This window comes from Entelurus aequoreus, linkage group LG07 (genome assembly GCF_033978785.1).
Source record: "Entelurus aequoreus isolate RoL-2023_Sb linkage group LG07, RoL_Eaeq_v1.1, whole genome shotgun sequence".
NCBI lineage: Eukaryota > Metazoa > Chordata > Actinopteri > Syngnathiformes > Syngnathidae > Entelurus > Entelurus aequoreus.
This window is the reverse complement of record NC_084737.1, coordinates 79450098-79471673: the sequence shown is the minus strand read 5'-3', so window position 1 is coordinate 79471673 and position 21576 is coordinate 79450098. Positions and strand designations below refer to the sequence as shown.

The window sequence follows — 21576 nt, the reverse complement described above, 5'->3', positions numbered from 1 at the left end:
ATTATGCTCCTTCCAGCGCTGTTGTTTTTAGGTTATTGAGTTTTTTATCCAATCAGAATTCAGCTAGCTTATGTTGCCATGCTGTACAAAATCTGCCCGAGGCCTTCAGAATCAACAATGCACAGAAAGTGAACGGGGACATAGATTAGACAGACAGTTGCGATACCCATTCAAATCACGAGTTCTTGTCAGTAAGGCCTTCTAGCTGGCCTAAGGCAGACATATATTGTGATGTTATGAGCTAGGTAACATAAGAACTACATTACCCATCATCCCACAGTAGTGGATAGCATGCGCAGCCACATTTAGGTTGTGGAATGCAGTCATATATATATATATATATATATATATATATATATATATATATATATATATATATATATATATATATATATATATGTATCAAGATTGGCCCTGTGATGAGGTGGCGACTTGTCCAGGGTGTACCCCGCCTTCTGTCCGAATGCAGCTGAGATAGGCTCCAGCGACCCCGAAAGGGACAAGTGGTAGAAAATGGATGGATGGATGGATGTATCAAGATTCCTCGAGCGCTAATTGACTGAACAAGGGCACACTTGCCGCACGCTCGCCCGACACTGTGGCGTGAGCGTGATGATATCACGTTATCGATGGGAAAATGCATTTTTAGACAATATGATTTGCCTGAGTGGCTAGGAGACACCGAGAGTAACAAGCAGTAGAAAATGGATTAGGAAGGACAAATTTTAAAAAAAATAAATAAATAAAATAAAATAAATAAAAAATTAAAAAAATAGAGAAAAAAAAATTAAAATAAAAAAAAAAATATATATATATATAAAAACATTTTTTTTCTTGGGCCGGATCCGGCCCGTGGGCCGTAGTTTTGGGACCCCTGGGCCCTGGTCTCCAAAAATATAATACAGTTTGATGGGTGCTTTTATGTAAAGTGTTGTAACACCAGCTATTGGTCGCTAGGGTGCAACAACGAGCTGTTTTACAAGTTGCAGGGCCCAAAGACTCAAGGAAGATTCAAAGTGTAAACACAGTAAAAGTTATTCATTTGGGAAAATAAGTCATGTAAATATAAACGTTGAAACAATTTGAAAATAAATTAAACGGGCACTTTGTCCAACTCTCGTAAAGCTATTTTAAAAAAAGAAGACGACTTAGTTCACTAGTTTGCTTCTTTCTCCGTTACTGATCGGCGCTCACCTGTCTTGATGACGTCACCCGGCAGCCACCAAAGTAGGAAGTGACTGTTCGCGCAGAATACTCGAAATATGTGACACGAATGACGGAGCTGTGTGGACAACAAGCTCGCTTTTGCCTTTTGCACATTTGCACGTTGAAAAGTTCACCTCACTCAGGTAAGACGGCTATGGGTTTTTTTTTTTACCTGACTTGTGTTTTGCTTTTACTTCGCGTCACCTCGCCATGAACGACCATGGGAATGTTGAGGCAGGCTTTTCTTTCTTTCTTCCTTTCTTCCTTTCTTTTCTTTTCCCACCCTAATCCGCCTCTCTCGAAGAGTTAAAACTAGCTCATAAAAATCTCTGCATTGGAGTGTAAAATGTGTAAAAGCGTTTGCAAAGGGGCTTGAACAGATTCAAATGTCACATACATTGAAGAAGAAAGCTAACCCTGGATCTTTAGCTAGCTCTTTTTCTCTTCAATTCTCCGCCCTCATAGTTATAAAAACAAACTTGTCCTTGCCTATATGTAAAGTCCCATTTCAAATGTTTGTAGGAATATGTAAGGCCATATGTCATCTCAAAATTAGTTAGAATAATACATAATGTTGGATATAGAGAACATACAAACTCTTTATTTATTGAATCAAAAATACTGAAATTCCACGACATAGTGAATTTGCAAACAGCTAAAATTATACACAAAGCAAACTATAATCTGCTACCCAATAGTATACAACAATTATTTTCAAAAAAGAGGAGAAATATAATCTTAGAGAAAAATGTAATTTAAAACATTTGTATGCACGTACAACACTTAAGACCTTCAGTATATCTGTATGTGGAATTAAATTATGGAATGGATTAAGCCAGGGGTGTCCAAACTTTTTCCACTGAGGGCCACACACTGAAAAATCAAAGCAAGCGGGGGCCATTTTGATATTTTTTTATTTTAAAAACCAATACTTCCATCCATCCATCCATCCATCTTCTACCGCTTTTTCCCTTCGGGGTCGCGGGGGGTGCTGGAGCCTATCTCAGCTACAATCGGGCGTAAGGCGGGGTACACCCTGGACAAGTCGCCACGTCATCGCAGGGCCAACACAGATAGACAGATAAATGTATAAAAAAATATACATTTAGGCCGCCACTCAGGCTTGATCCCGGTGAACCCAAAGAGTTTTGGTCAAAAAAATATTAAAAATGTGTCATTATTTATTATTATTATTATTATTATTATTATTATTATTATTATTATTCAAAGTTTAAATCTCTAGATCAACATTAGGTCTATCTGTCAAAAAAACGTTTTTAAACATTTAAGTTGTATGCCCTTTTGGTCAAAGAAAACCCAGGTTTTTTATGGAAAAAAACCCACCAATTATGCAATATTTTCCCCCAATTAAATTTTAAAGTAGAATATTTGAGATTATAAAATAATTGGAGCCTTAAAAAGGACCATAACTCATAACAACATTGACATTTTTTGAGCAATGACACACACACAAAAAAAACCCCACTAAAATTATTGGGTATCCAAAAGGGTCCTACTCATTAGTGTTAAAAAATAAATTATACTTTTTTTTTTTTACTGATTACTTTTAGCACAATAATCTCGAGATCAGCTTCAGATCTGTCCGTCAATTCTAAGTTTTATTGTTGTTTATGTTTTTTGTTTGTTCATTTTAGGCCCTTCTTTTAAAAAACAACAGCTCAGTTTTTTATATGGCAAACACAAAATATGCAACATTTTCCCCAAAGAATATCTCAAAGTGGAATATTTAATGTGACGTAATTGGAGCCTTGAATAGGTCAATAATTCATAATGACGTTGATTTTGATTAAATATTATTTTTTTAAAGAAAGAAACAGCCTACATGGCAGCTTTGTGTAATTAGAGTAAACATTGCAACATTTTCTTGTTACATTTCACCTGTTTGCTCTTTTATACCACGTTTGTTTGGGTTTTTTTATCGTATTTTTAGAATGTGTCGTGGGGCCGTTAAAAAATGACCTGCGGGCTGCAAATGGCCCCCGGGCCGCACTTTGGACACCCCTGGATTAAGCAAAGCAATCAAAAAATGTACTAATATGATGCACTTTAAGACACTCTTCAAACTTAAAGTGTTTACAAAGTACAAAGAAGAAGAACCATGATAAACATTCTGAATTTATTTCATCCATCCATCCGTTCATTTTAAAAATAATCTTACTCATCTCACCATATGAAATGCAACTTACTCCACCGAGTATTATTTATTTATTTTTTATTGTGATTACTTATGGAGTATATTGTGAATAAATTGAGAACAGTAAGTTTTAGCAACTGTTACGTAAAAGAAAAGGGGTAGGATTAAATAAGCTGCTTCTTCCTACTCCTTTTCGAACATGTTGAAAAGAGAAACTGGAAATTGTGATGTATCATGTTGTATGCATGCATGTTCCAAATAAACTCAACTCAACTCAAAATGTTTGAAAATGACTTTTTTAATGAGTAAAAGACTCCCACCCACCTGTTTACTTGCTTTCTATACCACAGGGCAGGTCAAAGGTAGCACAGAAATGCATGTGCGTCACAATGAACTGACCTGTAGTGTGTTATAGGAGTTTGTGTTTACGCGTTTGCTAGAAAAAAGTGACTCATGAGTTCATACGCTCTAACTCAGGGGTCGGGAACCTTTTTGGCTGAGAGAGCCATGAAAGCCAAATATTTTAAAATGTATTTCCGTGAGAGCCATATAATATTTTTTAATACTGAATACAACTAAATGCGGGCATTTTTAAGTAAGACCAACATTTTTAGAGTATAATAAGTCTCTTATTCTTTTTAATAACACTGTTATTCTGAAGCTAACCAATAATAAATAAAATACTTCTTACCATTAATACGACTTCTTGAACAGGTGCGGTACAAAACGGATGAATGGATTGAAATGCATGAGAATGTTTTATATTTTGAATGTTATTTTTAACACTGTGATTACCAGCGGAATTATTCATTACTTATCGTGTTAAGCAATGTCAGCTAAGATTGATCTGAGAGCCAGATGCAGTCATCAAAAGAGCCACATCTGGCTCGAGAGCCATAGGTTCCCTACCCCTGCTCTAACTCATTCCCTCTTTGCTCATGTAGTCCCTTCTAGTGAACATCTGCAAAACTGCTATCTGAACAGTCGTCTAATGTGCTGAAGAAGACCACAGTGCCCAAGCTGACAGCGGCAGGACACCATGTCTCACACAGACCACTGTGCGGGCGACCAGACCCGTGTAATTCAAGGGAGCGAGTTTTCCACGGTGCTCCACATATCCGAGCCCGGCGATGATTGCTGCCAGTCACAAAGCTCGCCCGCTTTCCAGCCCAAAGCAACCCCAATACAAGATGACAAAACGGACAGGCTCGTGGTGCCGCAGCGCTTGATTTTGAGCACACAAAGTGCAGCGGCGCTGAAGCTCGGCACCGAGCAGCTCATCCCCAAGAACCTCGCCACGACGAGCCGAACCAAGAATCGCCACCACACCACTGTGGTGACCTTCCCCATGGGACTGGAGAAATCCAGCAATGGAGCACGTACTCGTCACTCAACGCAGGGTTCCAACGTGACCTGGGAGGACTATGACAGCGATGGAGACGGTTTTTCGTTGAGGAGGAACGGCAGGAACAAGTCGTACAGAGCGGCTGTTACCAGCCTGGACATTGAGGCCATGGCAAGAGGGAAAATGGCTGCAAACACACTACAACCTCTTAAAGAGGGAAGAGCGTCCAGTCCAGGTCCGACTCGCAGTCCTGGAAGGAAGGTAGGGCTTTATTTATTCATTTTTATGGGCCAACATGTAAATAAAGTCATCCTGTACTGCAGGGGTCTCCACCTAACTGATTTTGAGTAGCTCACCAAAGGGTAAAATAATGTTTGCTTATACTCTCAGTATATGTACGTGTGTTTAATTCCAACATGATACCTCTATTTAATACCAAATTACCACAAAATAGCACAGATAATGACCGAACTGTTTGAGTGGAGATCTGCTTCCTAATTTACTGTAAGTACAATTTAAATGTTGCCCGTCGTATAAAGCACAAAATAATTATTTTTTGTCAAAGTTGCTCTAATAGTGATTGGAAAAAACTGCACTAGAACTAAATACATACTGAAATACAAGAAGCTGATAAACGGAATGTTTTGTTGATTTTTTTTTAAATACAAAATGTAAGGATGGCTACTGAATTCGGTACTTTTATATGTACTGAACGAATTACATCAGTACTGAATCACGTCAAATCGAATGGTACCATGTTTCGATACTGTTTGTGACGTCACGTCACAACAAAAGGTATCATTGCAGACTTAGCACCGGTTTAAGTACACGCCGGAGAAACAAGCATTCAGGTACTCCGAGCAGACTCAACCAGATTGTCTTAAAGTAATGTTCAAATTTTCCATGCCAACAAAGCAAGAAGAAGGCACTCGGAAAGTACATTAAGGCTCCACTTTTAAAGATGCGCTAGCTCGATTTTAATTTACGTTGGCTATGCTAAAGACATGCTATCAATTAGCATTAGCTATTTTACATGGCAATTCCAACACCTCTATATTTGTTAATCAATACTAAAACTAAAATACATGCTAATATTTACAGTATAAACACTTCATATGGCTCGGAAAAACTAAAGATTGTCACATTTAACTAAAATTGCAAAGACTACTGCCTGGCCAAGGCAACACACCGTAGTCCATACAATACTGCCATTTGACTTCTGGGAATTGCAAATAAAAGCAAATTCTATAATATAATACTTTCAATTGAGATTAAGAAGTGTAAGAAAACAATGTACTGTATCAGCTCAGTGTTGAATATTGAATTTTTGTTTTATGAAACGTACCGGAAATTGATACCATTGAGTACTGGTATCGATACCAAGGTGCCGGAAATTTATTTTGGGTTAAAACAAGCTATGAATGCAACGTTACAAAAATGAGTAGATCTTGGCCGTTTTCATTTTGTAAAAGTATCTCTTTTTGTAATCCAGGTTAGAGACCCCTACCGTATTGTATTAAAGTCTGAAGGCACTACTAGCTTTGTTGTTCTTATAGTCGGGCAGACGCACTTATTAGGATTACGCAAAAAAGAACCCAATATATGTTGGTAAGGATTTAGATAAAGATGTCATAACAGAGTTTTATTTACAAACTTTAAGTCTCTATTCTTAAACTTTGTTTGTCGCCCCTTAACCAGGACGTAGCCTGCTTGCTAACAAACAAAGGGGCAAATACACACAAATCTTTTATTCAGGCTAACGGGTAAGCTGGAGTCTATCCCAGTTAGACTGGGTGCCAGTCATTGTAGTTGATGTTACAGCGATATATTGTCATTATAGTCTAGATTAAACAAGAAAGCTCATTATGTCTAAGACAACCTCCATTATATTCTCTGTTAGTCATGTTTGTATGATGCTGTGTCTCTGCAACTGTTTCAAATTTTCCATACCCCGGACACTTGTGATGTGAATTCCTCAATGACAAACTGTCATGTTGTCGTCTTTCCAGCGAACCCTGGGGAGAAGGAGGAACCGTACCCACCGAGGATCATTTAAAGACGGTACGACTGTGTCTCTCCTCACTTCCCTAAAAGTGTCCAAAACACTACAACCGCTACAAATCATCAGAGTGTGTTTTGGTGGCCGTTTTAGGTCAGTGTGTTGTACAACTTCTTGACAATGAAGAGTGCTGAGCGAGCGGGAATTAAAGCCTATACGCCACAGTCTGGTTTGGGCTCCACATGCTGAATGTGGCATTGTTGAGTCATGATTATTGAATTGTAGTGTCCTTCAGGAACAGCTCGTCCTCCTGTTGGACTGTTTTGGCTTACTGCGCTTGTCAATGTATGTTAACTGGAACAAGAAGCTGTCTTGAAATTATTTATTTAGCATTTAGTATTGTGTTTGATATGCAGATGTAGAGTTATTCTCTGCTCTTATTTTTTTTAGAAATTGAATATCAGCTTGAAGTCCAGAATTGCTTAGAATTTTCCCTAAAATGATAAATTTGTGGATTTGCTCTCCAGCAACGCCGTGCCTCTACCAGGAGATCCGAGAGCGAGGTTTGCACTCCACTAACCAGGATGAACTTCTGGATGACTTTGTGGTGGTGGAACCTCCCGTGGAGGACCAGAACATCGTGGTGAAGAGCTACCGGCCGGCGCAGCTCACCTGGAGCCAGCTGCCGCAGGTAAGTCAGAGAGCTGTGCTCCTCCTCTGCTTGATTGTCAATCCGTTTGTATGCTCCTTGTCGTCATAAAGGTGAAGGACAACGATATACTGAGCAGGATCTCACCTCAAGAGAGAAAGCGGCAAGAGGTAAGCAGCTTGTCTCTTTGTGTGCTGATATTTAAATAATTATTAACAAGGTTTAGCCATGTTGCAGTATGCAGGCATGACATGTAAAATATAGCAGGAGTAATAGTAAAGGTTTAGGTGGTCATAAGTTCAACAAGCTTATTCTCTTTACCTTTCCTTCTCATTTAGGAGAACCTGTCATTAGGTGTGTAAATAAATGACAGAGGCATGCATGACAAACTGATGTCATATGACTTGTCACATGTGCCAACTGCGGCTTGTTTTGGCTCTTTTACGCATTGCTCAACCCAAGCTTTAAGTATGGTGGCCCCATAGGATCAATTAGGCTAACTATCGAAACTGGAAGGATCAGATTATGCTACTGGTTTGCTTGTTTGGAGGCGTAATCCTTGCTGGCAACACGGGTGGCACACATGCCACTAAAAGACAACATTCATACAAATCTATACAAACACAAAGCAATTCTAGTGGGACTTAAAGGCCTACTGAAAGCCACTACTACCGACCACGCAGTCTGATAGTTTATATATCAATGATGAAATCTTAACATTGCAACACATGCCAATACGGCCGGGTTAATTTATAAAGTGCAATTTAAATTTCCCGCTAAACTTCCGGTTGAAAACGCCTTTGGATGATGACGTATGCGCGTGACGTAGCCAGTGAAACAGAAGTATCGGTACCCCATTGAAGCCAACACAAAATAGCTCTGTTTTCATTTCATAATTCCACAGTATTCTGGACATCTGTGTTGGTGAATCTGTTGCAATTTGTTCATTGCATTATGGAGAAAGAAGCTGAGCAAGCAAATAAGAAAGTTGTCGGTGCGAAGCGGAGTATTTTGTGAGGGAAGTCAGCAACACAACACAGCCGGTGTTTCATTGTTTACATTCCCGAAAGATGCAGTCAAGATCGAAGAACTCGCACAACAGAGACTCTTACCAGGAGGACTTTGACTTCGATACACAGACGCCTGTAGAGAACTGGGACAACACAGACTCTTACCAGGATTACTTTTATTTGTATACACAGACGCAGACGTGCTACCGTGAGTACGCAGCTGCGCTTCCAAACATTTGATCGCTTGCCCGTACGTGCGTTTCACGTACGTAACTTTGGGTAAATATATAAGCTTTATGAACCTTGGGTTAGGTGAACGGTCCTTTGGGCTGAGTGATTGTGTGTGTTGTGCATGTGTTTGAATTGTATTGGCGGGTTATATGGACGGGAGCTAGGAGCTAGCATAACAAACACCTAGGTGTTTGTTATGCGGGATTAATTTGTGGCATATTAAATATAAGCCTGGTTGTGTTGTGGCTAATAGAGTATACTGTAATATGTCTTGTGTTTATTTACTGTTGTAGTCATTCCCAGCTGAATATCAGGTCCCACCCGCCTCTCACAGCATCTTCCCTATCTGAATCGCTTCCACTCCCCACTAGTCCTTCACTTGCACTTTACTCATCCACAAATCTTTCATCCTCGCTCAAATTAATGGGGAAATCGTCGCTTTCTCGGTCCGAATCGCTTTCCCTTCTGGCCGCCATCACTGTAAACAATAGGGAACTTTGGTGGAAATGTTCAACTGACTACGTCACGCTACTTCCGGTACAGGCAAGGCTTTTATATCAGTGACCAAAAGTTGCGAACTTTATCGTCGATGCTCTTTACTAAATCCTTTCAGCAAAAATATGGCAATATCGCGAAATTATCAAGTATGACACGTAGAATAGATCTGCTATCCCCGTTTAAATTAAAAAAAATTCATTTCAGTAGGCCTTTAAGACACAATCATGAAAAATTTAACAATATTTAAAAATATTTTCAGACTTGACCAGAGGTCTTCAGCAGGCGGTCCGCAACCCCCAGGAGGTCCGCAAAGATACTGCAAGGGTTTTTGTGAAATTTTTGGCTGATTAGACTTTTTTAAATATATATATTTTTTAAATTCCCCCTGCAATCTTTCCACAAATTTCAATATATTTAAATACAAATTAAAGGCCAGCTATAATGATTATAATATACATTTAAAACACTTTCTTGTGGTGTACATTTAACGTATTGGCTATGCTTTGGTATACATTTTTCTCCAAAGTCACTTTTATAACCCCTTTTTGAGTCGTTTCTGGAGGTCTTCCCAGATTGCAAATGAAACCATGCCCCATTCTGTCTTTAAGTATCATTGTTAATCTAATGAAAATGAACACTGTATAAATATATATTGAAGTCGTCACCACTATTTTGTTTTTCCAATCCCGATTAAAAAAAACAACTTAATGAGCATTGTGTATTCTCACCCAGTCACAACATTAGAAACACCTGCACACTCTGTTCGACTCAGACGCTGCATAAAAACAACATCTTTTTTCATGTCTTTGTTATTATGCTCATGCCACGACTAGATGAAAATAATACTCCACCTTTTTTTGTGTTTCCTCACACTATAGTGTAGTTTAGCAATGGCCGTGGCATGACCACCCTTACACACTGTACCTTGCAGGTTTAGAATACAATCATGAATAAATATTGATATTATCATATTCATGTTAGCCATTAAGATAGCCAGCGATTAGCGCTCTAATTAGCGCAAATAGCGCTAATTGGAATAATCTAATTAGCGGCTTAAGTTGCTAGCTAACGATTGGGGCACTAGTTGCCAACTAGCGACTAGCGCGTTGAAGACCCCCAGACTAGATTACTTCTTATAGTGTTTTTAGTTCTGACAGTCATTCTGTAGATTAGTCCAAAGAAAAGTGATTCATGTAACAAAAAGCAGTTTTCTCCCTTTTTGTTCTACAGTACAAGTTTGGGAAAACTTCTCATCCAATAGCATTGGAAAGTGTGTCTAAACTATTGACTGATACAGTATGTAGAAGGTATCAAGAAAGCTGTACATCATAATTAAAGTTCCCTTTCGAATTCCAAGTCATGTTGGCATTCAGGTTAACAACAAGGGATATAATGACATAGTGGACAATTTGTATGTTAAGTAATGTAAGCAGAGCCTCTTTGTTATGACTGGTATGTGTAGTGTGGCAGGGCATGTTGTGTCAATAGCAAAGGTCCACTCTGTTTGCACTACAGTTTCTGAATAAAGCCACACCCTAAAAGTATAACCACATTCAGGCTTTGCTTCCCACTTTTATGTCTCAAGTCACCTCATGGCTCTGATAATATAACTTCAATGCCTTTACTTCCTGTTCATATTGCGACTGATCAATGATACGAGTCACTATTCTCTCCTGGAGAGTTTCATTTGAAATATTAGAGTTTTGCAGTGCAACTTCCTCAAACACTGCCACAAATCAGTGATTCCAATCCTATACCCGCATGATTTCTCTGCATTGCTTCGGTGGAAACGTGTTTTTGTTTTTTTTGACAGGCAATCTTTGAAATAATCACATCAGAGCATTCATACCTGCACAGTCTGGGCATCCTGGTGCGACATTTTAAGGAGAGTGACGCGCTGAAGAGAACCATGACGACCACAGAGCACCATCACCTCTTCTCCAACATCTCTGTTATCCACCAAGTCAGCAAACGGTGGGCACAGCAACACACTACTACTAATACACAGTAACTACTGTTTTTGCCATGGGCAGTGCAGTTTCAGATCGAGCTTCAGATTTTAAGCATTTTCCCCTTCAGCATGTGTAAAGTATCTTGTAGGCTCTGTCGACATGTTAAAACACGCTTGGCAAACTGGTTCTGCCGCCTTGCTGCTCTGTGTGGTATTTTGGGGGACTTAAAATGATAAATGTTCTGTAGACCGTGTTGCTCTCATTGCTTTACAGGCTGTGTCCGAATATATTTACATTTAGTGAGGAAAAACTACGTAAATGTCTTTCTTAATTTATAAGTACAACGGGAAGTGCGAGAATGATTCACACAAGTTGTTGTAGCACATGTGAATGTGTGTTGTGTCCCTACTGAGTGGCTGCTTGAGTGTCACTTGATCTTTTTTTTTTGACAAATAGTTTCCCTGCAGGAGTGGTTCTGAATTGATCAGATGTTTATCATGCTCATTAGGAATGATCTCACAATGCTGGTGATAAGATGGATTACCAAATACTGAATGAAATGGGCGTTTATTTCAAAAGAAACAACTATAACACATTGTATTCTTGCTAAGACATTATATAAAGTAGAATACACTTAAGTCGCTTCAACTTTTGTCAACAACCCGTCTACGCCGACCAACTCATCAAAAAACATTTGAGCGTCAAAGGGATAATTTCTATGAATTTAGGGTGCGTTTACAATATGTCCACCTGTTGTAGTATTACCAAATTCTTCATTATGAAACAACAGCAGCAGCAACTACTGTCTAGTTACAAAGCATTAAAACATGCACACAGTGACTTCCTGTTTAGTGCAAAGTAAGCTTCGAAATAAATGCATGCAAGTATTAATCTGGATCCTACCACACAAACTACAAAATGCACTTTTTTTTAATTGTTATACACTGGAAGAAGGATTTGCGTATACGTACGAAAGCTTTGGGCAAGTTTGTACTGGGCAGTCATTGCATACAGTTTATGCTTCTTTATATATTAATTAATGCACCTCATGCCTTTAGTTTGCATTTTATATATTCTTTTTAACAATGTTTTAGTGTAATCACACCACACAGAGATATTTATAATTGTGATGTTAAATGTGACTTGGACTCACAGTGATCTGACAGTCAAGACTCTTGCATCAAAAAAATCATACGAATACATATAAGCATATTTTAAAAAAACTAGAAAATCACTTCTGCGAGCCTTATCTCCCAATAGTAAAGAATCCTTTTTAAAAAAATCCTGAATCCAGATGGTTATCCGCATTACACCCCCCACCAAACATCTAATGACTTTTTCCTTATCCAGTTTCTGACATTTCTGGGAAGTTTAATCAAAATCTGTCTATACGTTTGTGAGCTATGTTGCTAACTAACAAACACACACCGCAGAAAAATCAAAGGATAACTACACTCTTCATGTCCTTGCGTATTTGTTTTGTTTCCAAACAGCCTGCCGGAGGGTTCACTCTTTGCATCGGTCTCAGGACTTTGGTGCGTTTGTTCTATAGCCGAATAAACTAAGTGAACCCTCTTGTCAGTCTTACACTCTCTTTGTTTTTATGAGTGGAATCAGGGCGTCCAACATACACACAAAGAGAAGTTCAACCTCGTAACGTAAATGTAAAGTGCAAATTATCCAAATCACCCCCAAAATCTAATCGTGTTACTTATCCCATTTCTCACATTTCCTAAAAGTTTAATTAACCTTTTCATGTCTGAGGTAAAAAAAAATATGGGGGGAATCAATGCCAACAAACTGCCGTAGGTTCCAAAATCCTTTTATCACCCATGGATCAAGTCAGAAGTAAAAGTAAAAGCAAAAGCAAGGGTTATCTTTGGTTTCGGTGTTGACATCAGTTAGTCAGCGGGTTGCATTGTACTGAGTATTAGAATGAAAAGGGTGTTTTATGTCACTGTGATACATTATGGTCAACCATGCATTATTACCGTAGTGTTTAAGTGGACCTATTATGCTTTTAGTCAACATTTAAAACACTTTCTTGTGGACTAGATAATATGTATTGGATATGCTTTTGGTGTAAATTTGCTCCACTGTCAAATTTATAACCTGTTTTTTGAGCCTGTCTGCAAGATGCCTTTTGTGGCGGCAGGTGAGGAGCTCCTTCCCCCTCTGGCTGAAAGGTTGGCTTAAGGCCTGAATAAATACGTCCACCTTGCTGTGATGTCACGATGCAGCCAGACAGCAAAACCTCGCGAACAGAAGCATCCAAAGCTGCTTGCAAGCTCTCGCCAAAATGCATGAACCTTATGATTTGATGCTTTGGCATTGTTTAACACGAGTACCGTATCCAACATTGTAACATTTACTGTATAAGTCAGAAAACATTACATTTATCATAGGTCTCCTTTAAAAGTGCACACAATACAACTATGTATTTTTAATGGGATGGAAGATTATCTAAATTGTGTCAGCTGAATGGCATCACTATGTTAATAACGTGTCACAGCAGAGGAGGAATGGGGAATATTGCCTAAAATCTATTTTGTGATATACTGTATATTGCAGCCTCCTACGATAATGATGTATATCAAAATATAATATTTTGTATATAAATGACAATAGAACCATTTCAAAACTGGTTACAAAGGCTCCTAATTTGGCTGCTGTCATATGTGGTAACATATTGCCTCATTTCCAGTTGTATCATTTTCTCAAAACTATTATTAATCTACTTGCTATTTTTTGTCAATACCTGCATGGTTAATTTCTGTTGTAACATGTTTCTACAATTCTGTTAAAATGTAAGAAGCACATACTCTTCTGTTGTTTGATACTTGATTAGTTCTGGGCGATACTAGAAATATGGGTATTGATCCAATACCAACTTTTTACTGGGGCTGTAGTGATCTTAAAAATGCTGATTTTTTTAGACTCCAGCTTGCGGTTAGCATATCCTCCGTAGTAGAGCATGGTTAGCTATTCCTTGTCCTCCTTGTAAGAAATATAGTTTATTTGCCGCTATTTAGGCGAGTGTTAGTGACTTAAAAAGTGGCTATGCTGCACTCTGGAGGGGTGTTAGCCGCTAGCATGAATGCTACATTGTGTTGAGTACACCTTGGTTTGCTCGTCGCTGTCAAATTTGCAGGACACGGCCAGAATGTTTCATCAACATGCATTATTACAATATAACGATAGTATTAAACACAATCGTTGGCAAAATGTATCCATCCATCCATCCATTTTCTACCGCTTGTCCCTTTCGGGGTCGCGGGGGATGCTGGAGCCTATCTCAGCTGCATTCGGGCGGTAGGCAGGGTGCACCCTGGACAAGTCGCCACCTCATCGCAGGCCCAAAACAGATTGGCAAAATGTATATCATTCATATTGTTTATATCGCGCAACCCTATGGCAACTTGCCATAGCTGATTGTTGTACTTCTTTAGAGTCCCTCAGCATTTAGCCGTAATAAATTGACAAAAGTAACAAGTAAAATAACACTAAAAAATGTATAAAAACTACAGATAGATCTGGTTTATCTAAAAATTTAAGTGTTGAAAGAAAAAAAGTAAAACAAATATTTTTAACACTTATAATTTTAGTGGGACTTTTTTTTTTAACTGTGCTCAAAAACAAATAGTTATTACAAATAAATTGTGTTATGAATAATTGACCTATTTAATAATAATCATGTAATAATATGCAATCTTCTACTTTGGGTAAATATTGCACATTTTTTCATAAGAAATTGGGTTTTCTTTGACAAAAAGGGCTAAAACATCAAATATTATTTTTGACTTTTATATTGACAGATAGGGCAGCGCGGTGGACTGGGGTTAGTGAATGTGCCTCACAATACGAAAGTCCTGGGTTCGATCCCCGAGCTCGGGGTCTTTCTGTGTGGAGTTTGCATGTTCTCCCCGTGACTGCGTGGGTTCCCTCCGGGTACGCCAGCTTCCTCCCACCTCCAAAGACATGCACCTGGGGATAGATAGGTTGATTGGCAACACTAAATAGGCCCTAGTGTGTGAATGTTGTCTATCTGTCTGTGTTGGCCCTGTGATGAGGTGGCGGCTTGTCCAGGGTGTACCCAGCCTTCCGCCCAAATGCAGCTGGGATAGGCACCCCCGCGACCCCAAAGCGGAAAAGCGGCGGAAAATGGATGGAAATATGCACACAAATATTGCACACTTACTCCTCCACAGTTGTGCCAAGCTAATCATGACCAACCTCCCGCCCTCTCTTTCATTCCAGCTTTTTTGAGGACCTGGAGCGACGTCACTCCGACAACCCGGTGATCCGGGACATTAGCGACATTGTTCAGAACCACGCCGCCCACCACTTTGAGCCCTACATCGTCTACTGCTCCAACGAGACCTTCCAGCAGAGGACGCTGCAGAAGCTCCTGTGAGTCGGCCGCCTGAAAGTGCGCTTACACGTCGCCCTAAACTGTTCTCCTCTGCTGCCTCCCAGGACCAGCAACGGTGCGTTCAAGGACACCCTGAAACAAATCGAAGGGAGCAGCGAATGCGGAGGCCTGCCTATGATCTCTTTTCTCATCCTCCCCATGCAGCGGGTTACCAGACTGCCTCTGCTGCTAGATGTCAGTTTGACCTCTCCGTTACCACGGCAACCTTTAACATAACACTTGATCCAATCAGCCTTTTAAAGACAGATAAAAATGTGCAACTTCTGGCAGTGCCATTATACCATTTTAAGCACAAAGCTGCATGCTCTCTTCTTTTTTTTTTTAACCCTGTAGACTATTTGCCAGAAGACTCCCGACAAGGCAGCAGAGTACTTTGCCGCCGTCTGGGCGCTGCACGCCATCAGCAAGGTAGCAAGAAGCTCTCAATGGCTGGAAGTCTGCAGCCTGACATGTGCTAACTGTTTTGTTACTGCTCACCTCGACAGTTGGTGGGCAGCTGTAACGACGGCGCTCGGAGGATGGAGAGGACGGAACAGATGTACACCATCCAGAAACAAATGGAGTTTGGTAAAATCAAGGTCAGGTGTCGCTTATTTACGATACAGTAGAACTCTGCCTGGCAACAAGTGGCTGAAACACCACCAAGCTCGCACATGCGCAGATACATGACCCCGCGTGTCGTTAACAGCCGTTCCCGCTGGTGTCGTCGTCACGCTGGCTGAAGAAACGCGGCGAGCTGGCCGTCGGCGCTGAAGAGCTGAGCATCTGGAAAGCGTTCAGCAACAGGACCAACTACCTGTTCCTGTTTAACGACGTCCTCATTGTCACCAAGAAGAAAAGGTATAGGCCTCTTTTTTTTTTGTGGTGACCGCATCATGCAAAACCAGGAAATAACTTGTTTTAAATCTCTATTGCAATTGTAAATCCATTCAGCTTAAAGTAATTAGAACTAAAATAGGTATACTGAAATTTCCAGGCTGTAGAACGCACCTTAATATTTGTATACATTTTATACAAGCTGCAGGTGTACTCATTGAAACATGAAATATTTACATGAGCGTGTTTTTTTGTTCCGTGCGTCGGATTTTTCCTTTTTCAATGGTTGGGTCAAGCTTCTTAGGCTTTGGGGCTACGTCTTGTGCATTTTGTCGATTCTTCTCCATGATGAGGGTGAGTTCATACCTTTCTTGATGGCTGAATAAAGGGTCGTGTGAGGTTTTTTTTTATTTAATGTAACAAGCCTCAATTTATCGGCCTGTTTACCCTGAAAAATCCATAAATTAGCTGCAGTATTGTATAAAGTTCAGGGTTCAAAGCGTGGAGAGAAAGTAGTGGTGTATAGATTGGAGATTGCAGTAATACAAATTGACAATATGACAAAATTGTTTGAAATACATTTAAAAAATAGTAATATAAAATAAACCTTAACTTGTAAACCAGTAAATAACTTTTATTTACAATCCTTTGCAACTTAGTACAGTACATTAGTACTGTATTAAATAAATTACAATTTTTATATATGTACTGTAAACAATGTTACGAAATTAAAACTACTGGAAAATTAATTTGAATTACCTTTTTTCAACGCCATTGCAACTTTAGAGATATAAATTAATAAAAATGTATAAAATACATTATTTATAAAAACTAAATCCTGTTGTAAAACTACTAATAGCTTACTTTTTAACCTCACTGCAACTCTGAAGATAAACAAATTAAAATGTTTTAAGGTACAGTATAAGGTTTTGAGGTAAGGAAAAAAAAAAGGTTTTAAAAAATCACGAAATAATTAAAATCTAAAATAAAACAAACTCACCTGCAAGTGCAGTAATTGCAGTAGGACTTCATTTGAAGTCGTGTGATTTTAATTGTTCACAGCTGTGGGCCCATGCATTAGGAACATTTAAACTTGTCATGATAGCAGATTTTCTGTGGTAAAAGTGCATTTTTAGAAAAGTTTTAAATAGTAATAATAATATTAGCAATGCCAATGATGGTTGTGCTGTTAAAGACGCACACAAGTAAGTAGAACGTTGCTTTACTACCCAAGAGACTTCTCCAAAGTTTGATATTTCATACAAAGAAATGATCAGGAAATTGATGGGCTTCTGTTGGTCATTTCCTGTGGACTCTGAGAAGCACGTTGAGGCGACAGAGTTAAAAAACACGGATGTGCTCCTCACATACTCGGCATTCTTTTATTCTGCACATTTCTGTTTTGAGTTAGGCAGAAAGCAAAAAGAAAGAAGGGAGTCCCCGCCCACAACGTGCGTGTCAAAAAAGTCAACACTGGGCTCAAGTTAACTCTTCAAATGTTGTCCCTGCAGCGAGGAGAGCTTCGTGGTGATGGACTACGCCACTCTGGAGAACGTGGAGGTGGAGGTGGGCGAGCAAACAGACGGTCAGACATCACCGCCTGGCAAGAACAGTGCCAACCAGCATCTGTCCTTCAAGCTGCTCATGACCAAGAACAGCGAAGGCAAACCAGAGCGCACCACCCTGGTGGCCGAGTCCAGGTACTACGCCACACTTTGAGTGGAAAATAAACACCCTTCTAATTAGACTAAGTACAGAATTGAATGGCCAGGTAGCTTTGTGGTGCTGCTATTATTTCATTCATTTGCATAGCTTGTGTGCATGTGGCGCCCCCTGCTGTCTACAGTTCAAATACCAAGCTTGTGCATTTTTTTTTTGTCACCAAGGTTGGACCGAGCCCGCTGGATAGTCGCTCTGACAGAACACAAGCAGACGCAACTTTTCTCTTGTAAAGATGGTAAGTGTTGAGCATCATCATGTGGAGAAGGATCCATTTCATTTAAATATTCTCTTTTGATCATGCAATTTAGAGCTGCATATTTTCACTTTTAGCAGTTGTTTCCATTCATTCTAGTTTGTATAGTGTTTTGGAGCAAACTAGAGGCTCTTTTGACACTCACATTTTGAATGCACTATCCTAGACAAAACATGCATACGATGTTTGTGATTGCTGACAGTTTTTGTTGTATTCTTACACTTATTAGAACTGACACTGTAGTTTATCTCTCCAACAACTACAAGCTATTGTTTTTATTCAGTGGTACACAAAACTGGATCCCCTGGCCCTGAAACCCAAATCCTTATGGACTAAGCTATCAAAGCGCCAAAATGAAATAAACCCCAAAATGGTAAATGGGTTATACTTGTATAGCACTTTTCTACCTTCAAGGCACTTTGACACTATTTCCACATTCACACATTCACACACACATTGATGGCGGGAGCTGCCATGCAAGGCCCTAACCACGACCCATCAGGAGCAAGGGTGAAGTGTCTTGCTCAAGGACACAACGGACGTGACGTGGTTGGTAGAAGCTGGGGATCGAACCAGGAACCCTCTGGTTGCTGGCATGGCCACTCTCCCAACCGCACCACGCCGTACAGCTAAATACCGTATTTTTCGGAGTATAAGTCGCACCAGCCGAAAATGCATAATAAAGAAGGAAAAAAACATATATAAGTCGCACTGGAGTATAAGTTGTATTTTTTGGGGACATTTATTTGATAAAAGCCAACACCAAGAATAGACATTTGAAAGGCAATTTAAAATAAATAAAGAATAGTGAACCACAGGCTGAATAAGTGTACGTTATATGAGGCATAAATAACCAACTGAGAACGTGCCTGGTATGTTAACGTAACATATTATGGTAAGAGTCATTCAAATAACTATAACATATAGAACATGCTATACGTTTACCAAACAATCTGTCACTCCTAATCGCTAAATCTTATACGTCTAGTCTCTTACGTGAATGAGCTAAATAATATTTGATATTTTACGGTAATGTATTAATAATTTCACACATAAGTCGCTCCTGAGTATAAGTCGCACCCCCGGCCAAACTATGAAAAAAACTGTCCGAAAAATACGGTAATTAAAATGAGAATAAATTATAAATTATTAATATAATTATGGACTCAAATGTAAATTATGTATTCAATTATTAATTTTCTGGCCCAAATATTTTTGCCTTAACATTTATATAATTCATGACTTTTATTTAATATTTATTGCTGTTAATTGTTAAATGGCATTTTATTCACTTTTGTATCCGTCCCAAGTTTTTAGGCCTCGGCCTAACAAAAATCCACCACACCTACTGTATTTTTCGGAGTATAAGTCGCACCGGCCGAAAATGCACAATAAAGAAGGAAAAAAACATATATAAGTCGCACTGGAGTATAAGTCGCATTTTTTGGGGAAATTTATTTGATAAAACCCAACACCAAGAATAGACACTTTAAAGATTGAAAGGCAATTTAAAATGTCTAAAGAATAGTGAACAACAGGCTGAATAAGTGTACGTTATATGAGGCATAAATAACCAACTGAGAACGTGCCTGGTATGTTAACGTAACATATTATGGTAAGAGTCATTCAAATAACTATAACATATAGAACATGCTATATGTTTACCAAACAATCTGTCACTCCTAATCGCTAAATCCCATGAAATCTTATACGTCTAGTCTCTTACGTGAATGAGCTAAATAATATTTGATATTTTACGCTAATGTGTTAATAATCTCACACATAAGTCGCTCCTGAGTATAAGTCGCACTCCCGGCCAAACTATGAAAAAAACTGTCGGAAAAATACGGTAATTAAAATGAGAATAAATTAGAAATTATTAATATAATTATGGACTCAAATGTAAATTATGTATTCAATTATTAATTTCCTGGCCCAAATATTTTTGTCTTAACATTTATATAATTCATGACTTTTATTTAATATTTATTGCTGTTAATTGTTAAATGGCATTTTATTCACTTTTGTATCCGTCCCAAATTTTTAGGCTTCGGCCTAACAAAAATCCACCATACCTACTTTTTCTTTCATGACAGCAAACAGCACGGCGGAACGAGGGGTTAATACATGTGCCTCACAGTACGAAGGTCTTGGGGTCGATCCTGGGCTTGTGATCTTTCTGTGTGTGGTTTGCATGTTCTCCCCGTGACTGCGTGGGCTTCCTCCCACCTCCAAAGACATGCACCTGGGGATAGGCTGATTGGCAACACTAAATTGGCCCTAGTGTGTGAATGTTGTCTATATGTGTTGGCCCTGTGATGAGGAGGCGACTTGTCCAGGGTGTACCCCGCCTTCCGCCTGAATGCAGCTTAGATAGGCTCCAGCACCCCCCACAAGCAGCTGTTGGTAGTGTAGTGGTTCACATAGCCGCTGTTGTGGGATCAGTATGCAAAGACATGCAGAGAGGCGTAATCCATCATGTGTGCTCCAGGTCTCCTCCCGCAGTACGAGGCCACAAAAGCCTACATGCCCAAGGAGCCAGACGAAGTTGGACTGCAGCAGGCGGAGCTTGTTATTGTCCAAAGAGTGGAGGAAGGTGAGGCTCCATTGGTCATCATACACCCCACATGCTGGAACACTCTCTGTTCTCACTAGGCTGGTGCTACGGGGAGAGGATGAGAGACGGAGAGAGAGGCTGGTTTCCTGCTAGCTGTGCCACAGAGATCACAGACCCCGCCGCCATCGAGGACAACATGCAGAGGATGAAGCGTCTCCGCAAAGAGTCCAACGTATGAGAGTCGGACATTGTGATGACACTAAAGACAATTCAGACCAGGATGGAATCATATTCAAAGATATGGCAGTCTGCATCCAGAAGAACTTTTGGGAGGTAAGATGTCCTAAAATGAACTTCTTCCACACCAAACACAGACTTTACCTTGTACACGGGCTGGAACAGGACCCACAAAGGTGACAATGATGTGAAGATGAATATGGGAGGACATGCCAACTGATTAAAAATATTGCATTCATGAAGATCAAGTGTGCAACAAGATTGTTCATCAGTGATTTACGTTGTACAGCATTAACCTGTACTTTTTGCCTTCTATGGTAAAGAAAACATGTATTTAAAAATCAATTTAGTGTACTTATAGGTAAATTTCAGTGCATCTTCTACACTTGAATCTTCTAGCTTGAAGATAAGTGATGCATGTCTAATAGAACATGTGTTGTAACAGCATGGATGTCAAGTATGTGCACTCTTGCAACTACTAACGTTTTACTCGGAAATAAATCACTCTAGTGTG

At 39.4% G+C, this 21576-nt stretch overlaps 1 protein-coding gene across 1 annotated transcript; it reads left to right on the top strand.

Annotated features, from left to right (window-relative positions):
- Positions 1 to 1062: 1062 nt before the first annotated feature.
- arhgef16 (Rho guanine nucleotide exchange factor (GEF) 16) lies at positions 1063 to 21576 on the top strand. Its single transcript, XM_062054588.1, has 15 exons — positions 1063 to 1349; positions 4306 to 4967; positions 6716 to 6767; positions 7233 to 7396; positions 7468 to 7524; positions 10907 to 11067; positions 15303 to 15455; positions 15522 to 15651; positions 15811 to 15885; positions 15963 to 16055; positions 16166 to 16317; positions 17805 to 17993; positions 18180 to 18250; positions 20760 to 20864; positions 20924 to 21576. Exons 2-15 carry the CDS (start codon positions 4401 to 4403, stop codon positions 21061 to 21063), a joined length of 2109 nt encoding a protein of 702 aa, XP_061910572.1. The 5' UTR covers positions 1063 to 1349; positions 4306 to 4400; the 3' UTR covers positions 21064 to 21576.